Source organism: Physeter macrocephalus, chromosome 18 (assembly GCF_002837175.3).
Source record: "Physeter macrocephalus isolate SW-GA chromosome 18, ASM283717v5, whole genome shotgun sequence".
In the NCBI taxonomy this organism is placed as follows: domain Eukaryota; kingdom Metazoa; phylum Chordata; class Mammalia; order Artiodactyla; family Physeteridae; genus Physeter; species Physeter macrocephalus.
The window spans coordinates 11,457,681-11,474,503 of record NC_041231.1 but is presented as its reverse complement, the minus strand read 5'-3'; the positions used below and the strand labels follow the sequence as shown (position 1 = coordinate 11,474,503).

The following is a 16,823-nucleotide window of genomic DNA, read 5'->3' as shown; positions in this document are numbered from 1 at the left end:
GGTTGAGGCTTCCTTCTATACTAATGTTATTTCTTTCTAGAGCCGGGAAGATAGGAAGGTTGAAGCCATCATGCATGCTTTTGAAAACTTAGAGAAAAGAAAGAAGCGGCGGGATCAACCCTTGGAACAGAGCAACTCTGACATAGAGATTACTACCACCACCTCGGAGACTCCTGTGGGAGAGGAGACAAAAACTGAAGCCCCTGAATCTGAAGTTAGCAACCTTGCTTCAAACATTGCCATCCCAAGCAACCCACAGAGTGTTGGAGTGAACACCCGGAGGTCTTCCCAAGCAGGGGTAAGATGAAAAGACTCCAGGTCTTAGTCAGTCTTTCTTTGGCTAATATCAATTACCTATCTTTTGGAATGGTTAGTGTCAGCATTTTCATCTTTGCCTTATTTTGCAATAAGTAAGGCTGTTTTCAGTCAGCTGATTCGTGGGATTCAAGGAGACAGAATTTGAATGACTAGATACTCTCAGACTAGAATGGGACTTTCTACAATTTCTGCCAGATATTGTTGGTGGTGAGTTCATAAAAATCATGTGCTTTCTCTTTGGCTCTCTGTGTAGCACTGTCATGTACCTGACCTTTCATAGGGTTCTCAGAATTCTTCATTCCTTTTCCTACCTTAGCCATGGATTCTAAGCCTTAAGCTAAAACCTCAGTATCTGGGGAAAGAGACAAAGGAAGAATTACCTTCCCTGCTAAGAACTTAAAATTAGGTGGCTACTTTCAGCTGACTTTAGACCTGTTTTATAAATACTTATTAGAAGAAGAAATAACTGAGACCTCTTCCTGTAGCCTTTTTAGCTGATTTAAATGTATAAATTTTATAAGGATTACATTTGAAATTAATGTTTTTAAATGCTCACTTTTTTCACCAGTAAACATTCAGAATGCTTAAAGTGAATAGGAAACTGGATAGAATGTTTGCTGATAAGAAATTTCTGGTAAGCAGTTAACTTTGCTATTGTTATAGGATGTTCCTGCCGAAAAACCCGTCCCCAAACCACCTCCAGCAAAGCCTTCTAGGCCCAGACCGAAGAGTCGAATTTCTCGGTACCGGACCAGTTCAGCCCAAAGACTAAAGCGTCAAAAGCAGGCCATTGCACAGCAGGCAGAGTTATCACAAGCTGCCTTGGAAGAGGGGGGAAATAACAGCTCAGTAACTCCTACTGAAGCTGGAAATGTAGACAGTTCAGGAGAAAACAGGCAATTAACAGGGTCTGACCCAACTGTGGTGTCAGTTACTGGATCCCATGTCAACCGTGCTGCATCTAAATACCCCAAAACCAAAAAGGTAAGTTACAAGTACATCTTCGTTAAGTGTAGTCTGCCAAAAACTGTGGCTTAGTAAAGTGAAAGGACCTGTAATCCCCAGGGGAAAAAAAAATAATAATCTAAGGATTATTAGATTGAAAGTTTTAGATAAAATGCTTAGACACATAGGGGTGAGGTCATCCTGCTACCTTACTTTTGTTCCCATAATTTTTAGGCAGAGTTTAAATTGCTGGGCTGAAATCATTCCTTCCATAGTGGTCATGGAGAGGGTGAAAGAAGATACCCTTGTGCTCTGAATGTGTGATTCATACTCTCTGCAGCTGCTGTATCTACCTCTTTCTAGTTTCTAGATGAGGTTTGTGTTTGTGAGCTACACTGCTTCCTCTGGCTTTTGCATCTGCAGTATCAACTGATGGTCTCTTTTTTAACTTAGTATCTAGTTACAGAGTGGTTGAATGACAAAGCAGAGAAGCAGGAGTGCCCTGTTGAGTGCCCTTTACGTATCACCACGGACCCAACTGTACTGGCAACGACCCTGAACATGTTACCCGGTCTTATCCATTCCCCGTTAATTTGCACCACCCCCAAACACTACATTCGCTTTGGCTCACCCTTTATCCCTGAGAGGCGTCGAAGGCCGCTTCTGCCTGATGGCACATTCAGCTCCTGTAAAAAGGTATGTCTGTGTTTATGCGGTTTTTTCTTTTAAGCTAAGATTCCAGTACTGGTGCCATATCTAACACGTTCTCTAGATAGCCACACTCTGCCCATATGAGTTTATAATGAGTTAGTTGTTAACCACAAATACACATCAAGAGTCAGTGAGACTAAGGTGGGGTGTATACTACATTTTTGGTGCTCAGTTTGTGAGTATTCACTGTTGTCTTTTCTGAGAGCCCTTGAGGTTACTGAGTTGAGAGCACATAGATAGCAGTTGGTGACTGGGTAGGGAGGGGTGTTCTGTGTGTGCTCTTGTGATATTGGTTAACATGTCCATTTGTGATTATTGTGTGAGATTGGGCCCCAGGTACTCTAGAGCACTGTTGCACAAGTTAAAGAATGAATTGTGTTTTGGATTAATTCAATCACTGTTATCATTTGACTGAGAGTAGAGGAAAAGTCCTGTTTACAGTTGGCATAATTCCTGTTCCTTGATCAAATGACAAGTTGGACTGTTTATTCCCTAGTGATTATGGAACCCACTGTAAAATTCTCTGTCTCTCTCTCTGTCTCTCTCTCTCTCTCTCTGCCTCTCTCTCGCTCTTCTCTAGTTATATATTGTTTTTGGATCTAGTGACAGTAGTATTTGACGGTTGTTGTGTTTTTGGAATGCTCTTTCTTAATTCCCAGAAGCCCTGCATATTTTCCAAAGGTGTCTCTCAAGAATAGATCACTCCCTCAGACCTATAATGTCATTTTCGTGTTTCTAGAAGTATAGGACACCCTTTCATTTGGTCTTCCTTTGAGATAGAGTCTGTTCCCTGGAACACCCTTTTCTCTTATCCTCAGATCTGGATTCAGGCTGCCTTCCTCAGTGTCTGCCATTGCCCTCCTCCACTGGCATCACGTACATGAGGATGCTGCATATAGATAATTTGATGTGATGAAGTCTCCAACTCCAGGCAGGTCTTCCCTGACTCCTCCAAACTTAAAGCTTTTCTCTTTTCCCAAAGAGCAGATACTATTTCTTGGGGGGAGGGGGCATAAAAGATGAGCCAAAGTGGTGTGGGATATGGAGGGGAGGAGGGCAACAGGGATCTGCACACAAAGGAAGGGTACTACCACTGAATGAGCAGCATACACGGAAGAAAGTCTTTTCCTAATCTTACCTAAGTGTTTGAGTCACTTACTGGTTTATTTAGGGGAAATTACCAAGTAGAACAACTCCTAAAGAGAAATTTGACCATGAGATCTTTGCCAGAAGTGTTTGTGGATGCTGGACTACCATAACTTTCAGGTGTCAGAAGTGAAAACAGTGACAGCTTTCTTAAGAAGAAAATAAGACTAGAAATTGGCCTAAGTGATAAAGGAAGGTTGGGTCTCTGGGGATCTTTTATTATACCAAGTTACTTATCCTGGATCTTAGAAATTATCTGAGAAGGAAAAAAAAGTATTTGCCATTTAATGACCATTATGATTAACCTAATTCTGTAATAATTGGAGAAGGGCATTAACTGTGGTATGGCATGCAAAACTAATCTTCCTGTTACATTTAGCTCAGTCCCTCATTAAGAGTAACAGCTCAGAATCTTTAACTACATTTTCAGAGTAGTATTGAACAATTAGAGAAGCTGTAAATATGGTCTTTAGTTTGGAGGAACAAGTCAAGAGATGGCTTAATATATATGTGAAATAAACTTTTTCCTTTTGTTCTGTCTATGGCTAGACACAGTACTAGATTTCCTAGGATGTTAACTACTGAAGCATCTTACCAAGTCAGATAATAGAATTTCTTATTTTGGTCCTTTAAGAACGGTAAACAATTATTAATACAGAGTAATAGTGAAGTCTGAATTGTGAATAGTACGGACTAGCCTCTTAAAATACCGCCTTGATCATTGTGATGCTGGGTTATAATCTTTCTATTCCCATCTCGCTTTTTTCCAAGTAGCAGAGTTCTGTGAAAATCAAAAACGTGTAGAAATATGACTTCAGATCTGATAGAAAATCCATTTCGTAGAGCTCTTTTTACCTGGTTATGGCTTAGGACTTATATCTGTATCTCATCTTTGCGTCTCCATTGGCAACAGTTAGAAATCCCACTTAACTCATGTCCGTGTTATATTCTCCACATGTATCTGACCATCCTTAGTCTTGTTTTATACAGTCTCTGCTCAGGCACTTCTATTTATGTCATATTGGTCTTTCGGAAGAGTTCAGGCTATGTATGCTGACTTATATATCAAATTATCTTAGTTAAATTGGGTCTTTTAAAATTAAGTTTTTATCACAGATTTAATAGTTGCTGTTAATGTATCAAGATTATATTACACAACAAGGCTGTAACTTTTTATGGGACAAAATTAATGAAATTGGGTCTTATATAGAAATTGAACTCAGTTTTATCCTTGATGGGGAAGGAGAAGATTTTTTAGATTGGTTAGAAAGTACTCATATAGTACAGGACCTAAGAAGATTTCCGTGATAAAACAAAATTGTAATAAATTTCTGAAAATCCCTCAGAGGGGAATATAATTTAAACAGATAGAACAACCGTCCTCCATGGGATTAGTTAGAACAGTGTACATTCTTAATAGGCTTACTCTTTCATATCTGATTAAAGGAGGTAAAAGCTTCATAAGTTTAAAACAGTATAAAGCTGCATGTGTATATTTGCACCCAGATTCTTAGAGTATTTGGCAGAATGTTTTATGATGTCTCTGTAGTTTCTAAATTAAATCGATTCACAGTTCTTAACTAGCATGTTATGGCATGTCTTTTGTTGGATTTTACGTCACTTGTTATTTTAGAATGGAAGCATTTATGACTGGCTAAGAAGCCTTTCAGTAGTATCCCTCCTTGTTCTCTCTAAATCTCTAAACTTACCTTGTAGGCATAATATGTGTGGGCATTTGGTCTCCCGTTCAGACTGAAAATGAAACACTGTGTTTTGCATTGATATTTCATGATGTGCACTGGAGGGTTGTTAATCTGTATATCTCTGTACATAGCACTGAAATTCAGTTGAACTAGTCCTCACTGAACATGTGTGCCCAGTACTGTGCTACAAGCTTTCTTCACACACACTGTCTCACCATTCATGCTAACCCTGTGAGGCTGGGATTATTGTTTCAATTTACAGACCCAGAAGCTTTGGCTCAGAAGCGTTCAGTAACTTGCCCAGAGTTAGGCGTCTAGTAAGAGGCACAGCCAAGTTTCAATCCAGGTCTTTGGACCCTAAAACCCAAATTAATTCCCTTCTCTTTCCCCATCGTAATGAGACTCTTCAAGACATTTCTGTTGCCCATCTTTGAGCTTCCTAAAAATCTCTTCAACACAGACTTTCAGGGAAGGGAGAAATGTTCTTTTGACCTTAATAACTGTAGCTAGAACTTGGGGAGAGGGGTTGTCTAAAGTTAATTTATTATCTGTAGGGGTGATTGGAATTTGTTAGATACAAATAACTGTTCATGTTCCTTCTTTACAGGCCCTAAAATATTGTGTAGACATACATATAGGGCCAGGGAGGGATGGGTTTGATCATGTTGCTGTGTTCGACCTTAAGCTAACCAAAGCAGCATCTTATTCCTTAGAATGCCCTTGTCCTGGTTTTACTTTCCCTTTTTGTAGTCATCAGATCCAGAGTGTAAGTTCTTTTATGGGTGCATCTATTTGACACGGAAATATAAGAAATTGACTTCTCTAGGAAGAAAGCACAGTGACCCCAGATGAGTCCTGTCATCTGCTCTGATGAAAAACTTGTATGTACTAAGGTATCTATAACAAAGGATTTTCACTCTTTTTGGCCTCCTGGCCTTATTTTCCCCATCTGTACAATGAATGCGTTAGACAAGGTAACCTCTGAGGTCTCTTCTATGTAAGGAGCTATGGTTCTGACAGTTTTCATCTTTATATCAATATTCTGTATGTAGGAGAGTTAGTTCATTCTTGGTCTTGTTTTGGCTTTTCAGAGACTGATCAAATTCTAAAATGCTGATGTGATTCAATAGATGTTGAGCTGTCTTTCTTAGATACTTATTCTTTACCCCCTCATGTTCATAATTTTATTCTTGCTTTCATTTGGCAGACCACATGGTCTGGTTTCCTCACATTATTTCCTAAGTTTCTAAGAGGTTAAATCTATTAAGAATTGCTCTCTTTGGTAAAGAGAATATTTACTTACCTGTAATATTGGTTCTCTAAAGGTGTAAAGTTATAATCACCTTTGCTCTTCCTATTTGGGATAGGGTCTGACTCAGAAATTGATGTTTATCAAAATTCGATCTGTCTTATGTCAGGGCAGGAGAGCCACAGAGTGGTGAGCAACCTACAACTGTGTATCTTAAGAGAACACAATTACAGGTAAGAAATTTTCTCTCTTCCACAGGATGCATGATCTTATTACGCTAATCTCTGCAGGCTTACTTTCTGACCAAAATCTGTTTCCATCATTTTAGATTCCATTATTCACTACAAAAAATGACTGATTAGAGAGCTGTTTTTTTACTTTTTTGCCTTTTTGATTTCTGCAGAAGGTCATTTATTCTGGTGATGATTTGTATTATTCATGCATAATTTAACCAAACTACTTAACAAGGAGGGAAAACTCAGAGAATATTCTGAGAGTAGACTTTCTGGAAGCATTTCGGTGCTTGTAGTGAAGAGCTGTTTATCCTCATCCAAAGTTTTCCTGTGAATCTTTTCTATTCTTCAGATATTCCCAACACAGGGCAGACAACTCTTAAGGCATCTTTTATCTTCCTTCTACGCACTTACTTTATGTGCTAGTTTCGTCCTGTGTGATCGGAGTCTCTCTTAAATAAATGCTAAGATTTCTTCCTTATCTTTTCCCATTTATCCCATTCTAAGCAATATGAAAAGTTAAACAGCAATCAATTTTTTTATTGGTTTGGGCTTTTTTATGGGACTTCATTATGTGTAATCCAGGTTTTCTCAATTATGCCCCATAAAAGGAATTGATGGGGCACTATCCTAAAATGCTGAAACACAAGACAAAAACTACTTGACTGTGGACCCGAATGAATGCATTGTATTGCACCTCTCACCAGTTGATATGTAATGACCTGGTTAATGCATTTAAAATAGGTGACCTAAATAGTTTTAAATGATTATTGATAATTCCCTGGTTCTTTTCCCATTATAGCGCTGGATAAAGCAAGCCTTGGAAGAAGGGATGACCCAGACATCATCTGTACCCCAAGAGACTAGAACTCAGCACCTATACCAAAGTAATGAGAATAGTAATTCTTCTAGTATCTGCAAAGACAATGCAGGTATGTATGGCAGACCTTTCTGAATACATGAGCAATGACTATTTTGGGTCTACATAAAAAATTTCACTGAGTACTTTAAAAAGTCTGATACAAAAAAAGGAAATAGCATTGTTCTCTAAATAGTTACTTTACATCTGTCTTTACAGAGGAAGAGAGAGATCTCAAGTCAGGGATCAGTATTCCCAGGACGACAAAGAAGGAACTAGACAGTGTACAGATAACAGCAGAAATGGTTAAAAAAAGGTTAGATACATTTAAAGTAGTAAGTTTAGGAAATCTATATCCATATTTATAAGAGGGGTAATAAGCAAGAAAGATGTGGGGCACTCTTCAGGAAAGAATCAAAATTGTAGGTGATTGAGTTGGGTGGGACTTGGCTGAAGGGGCAGGGGATGAGTGAAATAAATGAGAAATTATTATGAATTGCTTGTTTTCAAACTGGAGGGTCATGTAAAATTATCTGGCCCACTGGTTTTCCAGTGACTCTTGCAGGGGTTTTAATTGAATTGCAGTTGAAAGCACTGGTGTATGGACTTGATACCAACTTAACTTATTTTGGGATAATCTTATTACCAAAGTTTCTCTTGGCCAGTATTACTTTAATTGAAAAGTTCTGTGTGATTCCTCTTAGTTTATTTATCTCTAAATCAATTTTGTGAATATTATGCAATCAAAACAAAATACCAAAATAAATAAGATGCTAAAAGTCACATAGTAATATTTCAGATTTTCATAAAAACCACTTTTTTGTTTCTGTTCATTGCCTGAGTAAATATGAACTTGAATTAAATAAAGGGATTTGTACTAGTAATATCTGCTTTATATTAAAACTTTGTGTAGGGGCTTCCCTGGTGGCGCAGTGGTTGCGCGTCCGCCTGCCAATGCAGGGGACGCGGGTTCGCGCCCCGGTCCGGGAGGATCCCACGTGCCGCGGAGCGGCTGGGCCCGTGAGCCATGGCCGCTGGGCCTGCGCGTCCGGAGCCTGCGCTCCGCAACGGGAGAGGCCACGGCAGAGGGAGGCCCGCATACCACCAAAAAAAAAAAAAAAAAAAAAAAAAAACTTTGTGTAATACTGTATTTGGGGAAAAAATAGGCTACTAAAAATAGATTTTTTTTAAATTATTGACTTTGTTTTTCTATCCCTAGATTGGATTATACCTTGTAAGTTATCGCATGTGTAACCTCAGGATAATAAGATCCCAGTGTAGAGCATCTGGAAGATAAATGATACCATGTATTTAAAATATCTTATTCTCTTCACCAAAGGTTAGGGAGATTTACTCAAGCCAGGTTAACTTAAAGAAATGCTGGTAACAGATTTCCATCAATATTATCAATTTATTGGCAGCTTTTACAGTACGGTGAGAGTATAACTTAACTGAAATCTTCTATCTAGTGTACACACATATGTATGTGTATGGTGTGTGTGTCTGTGTGTCTGTGCCTGTGTGTTTGAGAAAGGGAGGCTGTATTAGCAATTCATGTCCTGACTGGCAAAGACTCATAGGGAAAGTGCCTTTGTTATTATGTGCCCTGGTTGGAATGGAATTAGGACTGTTAGTCACCAACCTTTATTGAACTTCTCTCATCTCTAGCAGTGAGAAACATTCAAAGGACACACCTTGCCCTTCAGGAACAACGTAAACAGGAAAATATTTAATTAAAACCAAGCAATACTCAAATGAGTGACTTGGTATATTGCTACAAGTTAGTGTAAATCCTGAGGAATTATTTTTATTTGTTGCTTTGGTTTCTTTGTTTTTGTTTTTTTCCTCTCAAAAAGATCAAGAAAATATTAATCAAAAAAGGGAGACAAATTGGTGTAGTAGAAAGAATCCAACAGACCTGTGTTTGAAGACCATCTCTACCCTTTACTAACTATATGATGTTGGGCAAGTTATAAAGTTATCTCTGAGCCTCATCTGTGCAACGGGTATAGTAATATCTGCTTTGTAGAGCTAATATGAGATTAAATTAAGGTACATAAATTACCGTATCAGACCCTTAATAGGAATTATTATTGTCATTATCTACAGATTTCTTGTCGAGCATTTATGGAACATTTATAGAAATTAGTCATATACTAGGATACATCAAAGATTCTAAGTTCCTAGAAGCTAAAGTTGTATGGAAATAAATGGTATTACTCTTCAGGCAGGGGAGGACATAATGTTCATTATTTGTAAATGATGTGGATATCTATCTAGGAGAGCCTAAACAATCATTTGAAAAAATTAACAGGAGTTCAATAAAACTGCTGGATGTGCAAAAATTAATACCATTTATGTACCAAGAAAATGAAGAAAAAAATTTTCATTGCCGAACTTAACAAAACTGAGAGACTGCCTAGGAATAATGGTGGGGGCGTGTAAAACAAATTATTACTGATAAATATTTTTTAAGTCTTGAGGAAATGAAGGGAACTCCCATACTGCTTAGTGGAAAGAAGAAATATGAGTCATTTTCTTTCCTGGCTTCAAATAGTTTCCATCAAACTAGTTTGTTTGGGGGTTTGATTAAGTGATCTTGGAAGTTTATCATAAGAAGTAAACATGAAAATAAGAAAAAATTGAAAAAGTAATGACAAAGAAGTACTTTACCCAGAAGTGTAAAACTGACTTCTAATATGAATCTGGAAGCTGGTAATTAAATCAGTACAGGTGCAATAATGGAACAGAAGCAGGCTTTATGTAAGTGAAAGATTTGGTAAATTATTCTGGAATTTTTACTTGCATGGGGGATGGGAAAGACTTAGATCTTTGCCAAAGTAAATTCTATGTGCATTCAGTGTTTGGGGTTTTTTGTTTTTTGTTTTTTTTTTAACATCTTTATTGGAGTATAATTGCTTTACAATGGTGTGTTAGTGTCTGCTTTATAACAAAGTGAATGTTATTTTTTTATTTTATTTTATTTTTTTAACATCTTTATTGGAGTATAATTGCTTTACAATGGTGTGGGGTTTTTTTGTTCTTTAATTAAAATTAAATAAACAATGTTTCTATGTCCTTAGTTCTCTGAATTAATAGAGGACAAAAATATTGGGAGAAAGAATTTGCAATAAAAATGACAGGGAAAGGGCTTCCCTGGTGGCGCAGTGGTTGGGAGTCCGCCTGCTGATGCAGGGGACATGGGTTCGTGCCCCGGTCCGGGAAGATCCCACATGCCGCGGAGCGGCTGGGCCGGTGAGCCATGGCCGCTGAGCCTGCACGTCCAGAGCCTGTGCTCCGCAACGGGAGAGGCTACAACAGTGAGAGGCCCGCGTACCACACAAAAAAAAAATGACAGGGCAGTAATAACCCTACTAGCAATTTGGTAAGATTTATCATGCTTTTTTTTTTGGTTTATTTATCTATTATTCTTTTGGCTGCGTTGGGTCTTTGTTCCTACGCGCAGGCTTTTCTCTAGTTGCGGCAAGCGGGAGCTACTCTTCCTTGCAGTGCGCGGTTTCTCATTGCGGTGGCTTCTCTTGTTGCAGAGCACAGGCTCTAGGCGTGCGGGCTCAGTAGTTGTGGCTCACGGGCTCTAGAGCGCAGGCTCAGCAGTTGTGGCGCACGGGTTTAGTTGCTCCGCGGCATGTGGGATCTTCCCGGACCAGGGCTCAAACCCGTGTCCCCTGCATTGGCAGGTGGATTCTTAACCACTGCACCACCAGGGAAGTCCCTGTTATGCATTTAAAAAATTCATCCTTAACCTAGTAGTTGTTGTTCTAGGTACTTGTTCTATAGAAATAGGTGTGGATCAAAATGTTTATACAAAGTGTTAGTCATGGAATTATTAATAATTGCAAACACATGCAGGATAAAAACACCTGGGTTTCAGCAAATAAAGAAATGTTAAAATTTGTTGTTTATCTTCTATTACACATACTTTTGGTGGACTACTATACAGTAGCATTAAAATTTTTACTCAATTTATTTTATCAAATTAACCTCCAAAAAATAGCACAGTACTACTTTTGAATTAGATTTCAGTGATCTGAATCTTGAATCTGTAAGAATATTAAAAGAATAGTATATTATGATGAAATAAAATTTTTCTGTGGATTGTGAAGGTGGTTCAGTATTTGAAATTTTATTCATATAATTTATTAGCCAGCCAAATGTTCTGGGGAGTAAGAGCACAGTAAATGTGAATTTAATGATAAATCTAATAAAATAACATACTGAATGATTTTTTATTTTACATCTATCTGAAAACAATTGCCAGTTATGTTTCATGGTGAAAACTAGTTAAACTTTTAAATTGGTTATCAACTTATCCCAGGATTACCATTCTTATTTAACAACATCTAGAAATGTTATGCAAACTGATTACCAAAAAGAAAATCTGTGAGATAAAAGTTTTGGTAAAGAGGATGTATTTGTTGCCATTGTATACAAATAATATGCTTATCTACCTGGAAAAGCCAAGAGAATTAACTGAAAAACTGGTAGAGATCAATAGGGTAGCTGGGTACAAAAATATGTAAACATTTTCTTACATGTTAGCAATAACATTTAGGTAATACACAGGGAGAAATACATCCAGTTCACAGTGGTAACAGAAAATAGAGAACACTGGAGAATAAACCTAATTAGAAATGTGGTAGATCTATAATGAAGAGGAATAGAAGGAATTCCTTGGCGGTCCAGTGGTTAGAACTCCACGCTCACAGCTGAGGGCCTGGGTTCAATACCTAATCAGGGAACTAAGATCCTACAAGCTGCGCGGCGCAGCCAAAATAATAATAATAATGAGGAGGAAGAATATAAATGAAGGCATGAGTAGCTAAAAGATCGTGCCACGGTGCTCAGTTAGAATTCTCTACAAATTACTCATGAATTTAATACAACCCCAATCAGACTTGGGGAGGGGGTAGTATCAGCATAGTTTTTGTTAGTTTGTTTTGTTTTAAAGTTGTTTTGTTTTTTGATGTGGACCATTTTTAAAGTCTTTATTGAATTTGTTACAATATTATTTCTGCTCTGTGTTTTGGTTTTTTTGGCTGTGAGGCATGTGGGATCCCAGCTCCCTGACCAGGCAGGGATCGAACCCGCACCCTCTGCATTGGAAGGCGAAGAAGTCCCAACCACTGGACTGCCAGGGAAGTCCCAGTGTCAGCATAGTTGACAAATGATTTCTACAGTTCATTGACATGAACAAGTATGCTAGAATAGGCAAAATATTTTGGAGAGCTAGAGTAGAATAACTGGAATTGCCCAAACAATTTTACTAAAAAGTGTACAGAATAACATTCAGAACTAAACCCAGTATCTAGTTGGATAAATGTCATATTTCAAATCAATAGAGAAATATGATTATTCTATAATTACAAAAGTATTTGGAAGAATATGCTAGCCATTTGGCATGTGAAAAGGATAGAACGTACTAGTACCTAAACTACTATATGTTCTGAGTTGAATTCAAAAATTAAATATGGAGATAAAGGGAAAATAGGTCAGTATTTTTATAGTCTTGGGGTGGGGTGACAAAAACGTGACATCAGAGGCAGAAAATAAAGGAAATGGTTGATAAATTTGACTAAATAAAAATATAAAACATTGTATAGCCAAAGACTATTAATAAAATTAAAATATAATTGTAACATTTTTGTCATTGTAATGGAAGGATTTTTACTATGTATTTCTGATTGAAAATAGTAGGTTATTGTCCAGTGTGATTTAGACAGGGTGAGTAAGGACATGTCAGGAAAGAGTTCTAGATGAAAATACACCAGCATGTTAACAATGAATTAATTTGTGGATATGATTTCAAGTTATGTATGTGTTTCAATATGTGGGTGTTTGTTTATATAACCTTGGGAATTATTTGAGTAAAGGTAAAAAACCATAAAAGATAGATTTAACCACATGAAATTTGATAGCTATGTATGGCAAAAAGAAGAAAAATGAAACTTGAAGAAAACAATTTTGTAAATATAGTGCTGTTTGTAGAAAAAAGGAGGCGGATTACCACTGGCCCATAAACCTCATAAGGGCAGGTGTCAGGTCTCTTGTTGAATATATCATAATAAGTACTCAGTAAATATATTTTAAATGAATGACCTTTAAGTTGATTTTGGGGGTGGGAGAGTTCATCTGAACTTTATAACTTTTCTACAATCAACTTTATCACTTACATAATTGCCTTTAGTAGTTACAGCGCTGGACCTAGCAGTATAGCAATCTTTTGAAAGAGTCACTGTTTAAGACTCTCGAAATATATAAACCTAACTATAAGTCATGAATCACATGTTTGTTTGTTTATACCTAGGCACTTTTCCAAAGGAGAAAAGAAAAATGAGTATCTGGAACAGAAGGAAAATACAAATATACTTCTAATCTAGGAAAATTTTTAAATTTTTACGTATCTGAAAGGAAAAACATGTATCTCCAGTGTTTTTTGCTTTTATTTCTTGTCTCTGCTTCAACCTCTACTGCCCTAGTTCAAGCCTCATAACTCTTTCTGTTTACTCCATTAACTCCAAATAGTTTCCCAGTGTCCATTCTCATCCTAACCATTGCTACCAGGAGAATCTTTCTCAAGCACATCTCTGATACTGTCCGAAAACTTTTCCTCAAAGACTTGGGGTAAATGTCACTCCTTCCACCAAGCCTTGGGGGTTTAATTTAACCTAATGATTAAGAAGGTAGATGGGAACCAGGTGACCTAGTCTATCTCTCTTTATACATCAAATTCCTTATCTGTAAAGTGGGGATAATAATAGTACTGGGTTTATAGAGTTACTCACATTACATCTGATGATTCACATAAAGCATGTAGTATAGTGCCTGGTGTGTAATAAGCACTTAAAAGCAGAATTTTTTTTTTACTAACACATAGCAGTATGATCACGTTTGTTGAGGTTCTTAAACTTATATTACACGTTTTATATATGTTTTCTTTTTCTTACACATTTGTAAACCCATTTAAAATAGAATACATGATAACCATTTTCCCCCACTTACCTAGTTCAGTGGTTTCCATATTGTAGGTATTAAGTAAATGAATAGCTTTGAACTGTAAACGAATAAAAATAGATTTTTCCTTTGAGAAAGTGAGATAGTGCATTGGCCTGAGTGGTCAGTAAAATTTATAGCATATTAACTTCCTTTCTAAGTGGAACTAAGAAGTGTACAGCAGAAAGTAGGATATTCCAATCAGAAAAAGATTACCACCCTAGTTTTTGAAAATGATTGGGAGAAGTTTCTGTAGAAATGATATCACACTTTGAAGCACTCTAAAACTAAGGACTCAACAAGGATCAAGTAATCATGTGTAACTCTTTCCTACTAAAGCAGAATATTACATAAAGAGCTGCTAAAGAATGGCAAAAAAATATATAAAAGCTGGAAACTGAGCTGGTGACGTGGCAATTCAGTAGAGGGTGATTTTAACAAAGAGACAGATTTGAGATTTTCAGAAATTCAGTGTGAAAAAACTAAATTTATGTTTTCCACTACAAGAGATTAAATAAATTAGCTCCAGGGATTAGTTATCAAAAGGGTCAGATTCATCTGGTGATTTTCTGGGAGGTAGAGAGTTTTGAGAATTACTTTAAGTGTGACAATTTAAAAGTCTTTGGGCTTTTGGTTTGATTGCAGGAGATAACAATGGGATGAGGCAAAAGTGGAGTTACCAGCCATTGTGGGCTAGAGATTAATAATGGCTTCACTATGAAAGAGCCCTTTAGGATGTAATTTCAGACCTCTCATCCAAGCTTTGTATTTCACAGACTTGTTGAGCCCATTAAAGAAATGGAAATCTCGCTATCTGATGGAGCAGAATGTTACCAAGTTACTGCGGCCTCTTTCTCCAGTCACACCACCCCCTCCCAATCCAGGCTCAAAGAGCCCCCAGCTGACCACACCTGGCCCATCTCACCCAGAAGAGGAGTGTCGAAATGGATACAGCCTCATGTTCTCACCAGTCACGTCTCTTACTACTGCTAGTCGCTGCAATACTCCTCTGCAATTTGAGGTGATTTGGGTTTGGTTGTTGGGAGTGCTGAATATGAAAATCATTATTTGCACCTCCTCATTTCAAATACACCACTCCAAATGTTTCTTTACCATGTTCTTCGCCCATCTTAGCAAGAGAATGGGAAACCTCAGGGTCATTGTGACCTATTACCTGGTAGCCTCTCATCTTGGCAGTCCCCATACTTCCCAAAATAGGAATAGTGCTCCCACAGGTGACACTCATCTTTTGCATGCAATTCATCAACCTCCATTACTTTAGGTGGTAATCATGCTAGATCTTTATCTTTACTGTATACCTTGGTTAAAATAGGCCTCTGGCTGCTTAGTAACCATTAATGACACCTGCCTGAGAGCTCAGGTTATACTGATTGGTTGTGCCTCCATTTCTAGGCCTTTAAATAAGTGAAGTGTCTGTTATTTTGCCTTCTCCTGTGCCTAAGTAAACAGATTTAGAAAGCACTGAGGTATGGTTTATGGCAGTTTAGGGGTTTTTTTTCATTCCCAGGTTACTTTCCCTTCTTGTCATGTGTTAGGAATGAGAAGTAGAAAGAGCCTAGCAACATGCATTTATAAGAACCAGATTTATTACACTCACTCTCTGGTCAACTGTTTCAAAAAGTTACTTCTGAATTGCTTTAGTATTCAAGTTTGAGTGACTGGCAGCTTTACTGAATAGAATCCGTGTGCGTGCGTTAAAAAAAAAAACTCATCTATCGCATGTTGCTTTTATTTATAATTAAATTAAACAGACACTATCTATTCCTTCTCAGAAAAATTTGTTCTGATGACTAAACACTCAGCTCTGACCCTACCTTGCACTTCTCCAGATGTATTCTATGATAAAGGTGAATGTTCTAATCAGTGCCATCCTACCTATTCAGTTTTTATGAGAGCATGGAGATTTAAAAGACCCAAACCTTTAAATGGCTAACTCAGAAAGAGGAAACTAGCAACCCTGAAAGTAAGAGGCAGCTGTATTCTCTACCTAAACTCGACCATATTAACTTACTTTTGGAGCAGACCTTTTTGAGAAGGCGAAAAAAACCTGGTTACATTTGATTTCTAGGGAAGTTACCCTTTACCAAATTCCCTTTGGCGTTCTTTTTAGTCAGATAGCAAAACAGCTGATATGGGCCTTACTAACTTTACTTGGATCTAATTGCAGTTGATTTTTCATTTAGCAGCTGAAGTTTGATGGTAAAATTTCGTGAGAGGACGTTCTCACTGGGAGGCAGTAGGTTCTAGGAGTAGAATTTCATACTTTATTATAATTAATGTTTTATTATAATTAAAGGTGAAATTAGAAGGTGGGTTGCCATCTAGAACAGCCGGGTTTAGCATTCAGTGTATTTCCTACCTCTTGCAGCGTTTTGGATAACTGTGAAATTCTATGCAAATGTAAGGTGTTTTTATTTTTATTTTATTTTATTTTTTTTTGCGGTACGCGGGCCTCTCTCTGTTGTGGCCTATCCCGTTGCGGAGCACAGGCTCCGGACACGCAGGCTCAGTGGCCATGGCTCACAGGCCCAGCCGCTCTGTGGCATGTGGGATCTTCCCGGACCAGGGCACGAACCCGCGTCCCCTGCATTGGCAGGCGGACTCTCAGCCACTGCGCCACCAGGGAA

The 16,823-nt window shown here is 37.8% G+C and overlaps 1 protein-coding gene across 17 annotated transcripts in view; it reads left to right on the top strand.

Annotated features, from left to right (window-relative positions):
* SETD5 (SET domain containing 5) overlaps positions 1–16,823 on the top strand; it is an 82,410-nt gene that overhangs the window by 54,182 nt on the left and 11,405 nt on the right. For all 17 annotated transcript variants that reach the window (XR_003676908.2, XM_024123915.3, XM_024123913.3 and 14 more), the window contains 5 exons: positions 41–298; positions 982–1,302; positions 1,717–1,959; positions 7,108–7,237; positions 14,952–15,196. Coding sequence is in view for 16 of the 17 variants with exons in the window: in XM_024123915.3 (XP_023979683.1) it covers positions 41–298; positions 982–1,302; positions 1,717–1,959; positions 7,108–7,237; positions 14,952–15,196 (1,197 nt within the window). In the remaining variant the exon portion in view is untranslated. The remainder of the gene's footprint in view (positions 1–40; positions 299–981; positions 1,303–1,716; positions 1,960–7,107; positions 7,238–14,951; positions 15,197–16,823) is intronic.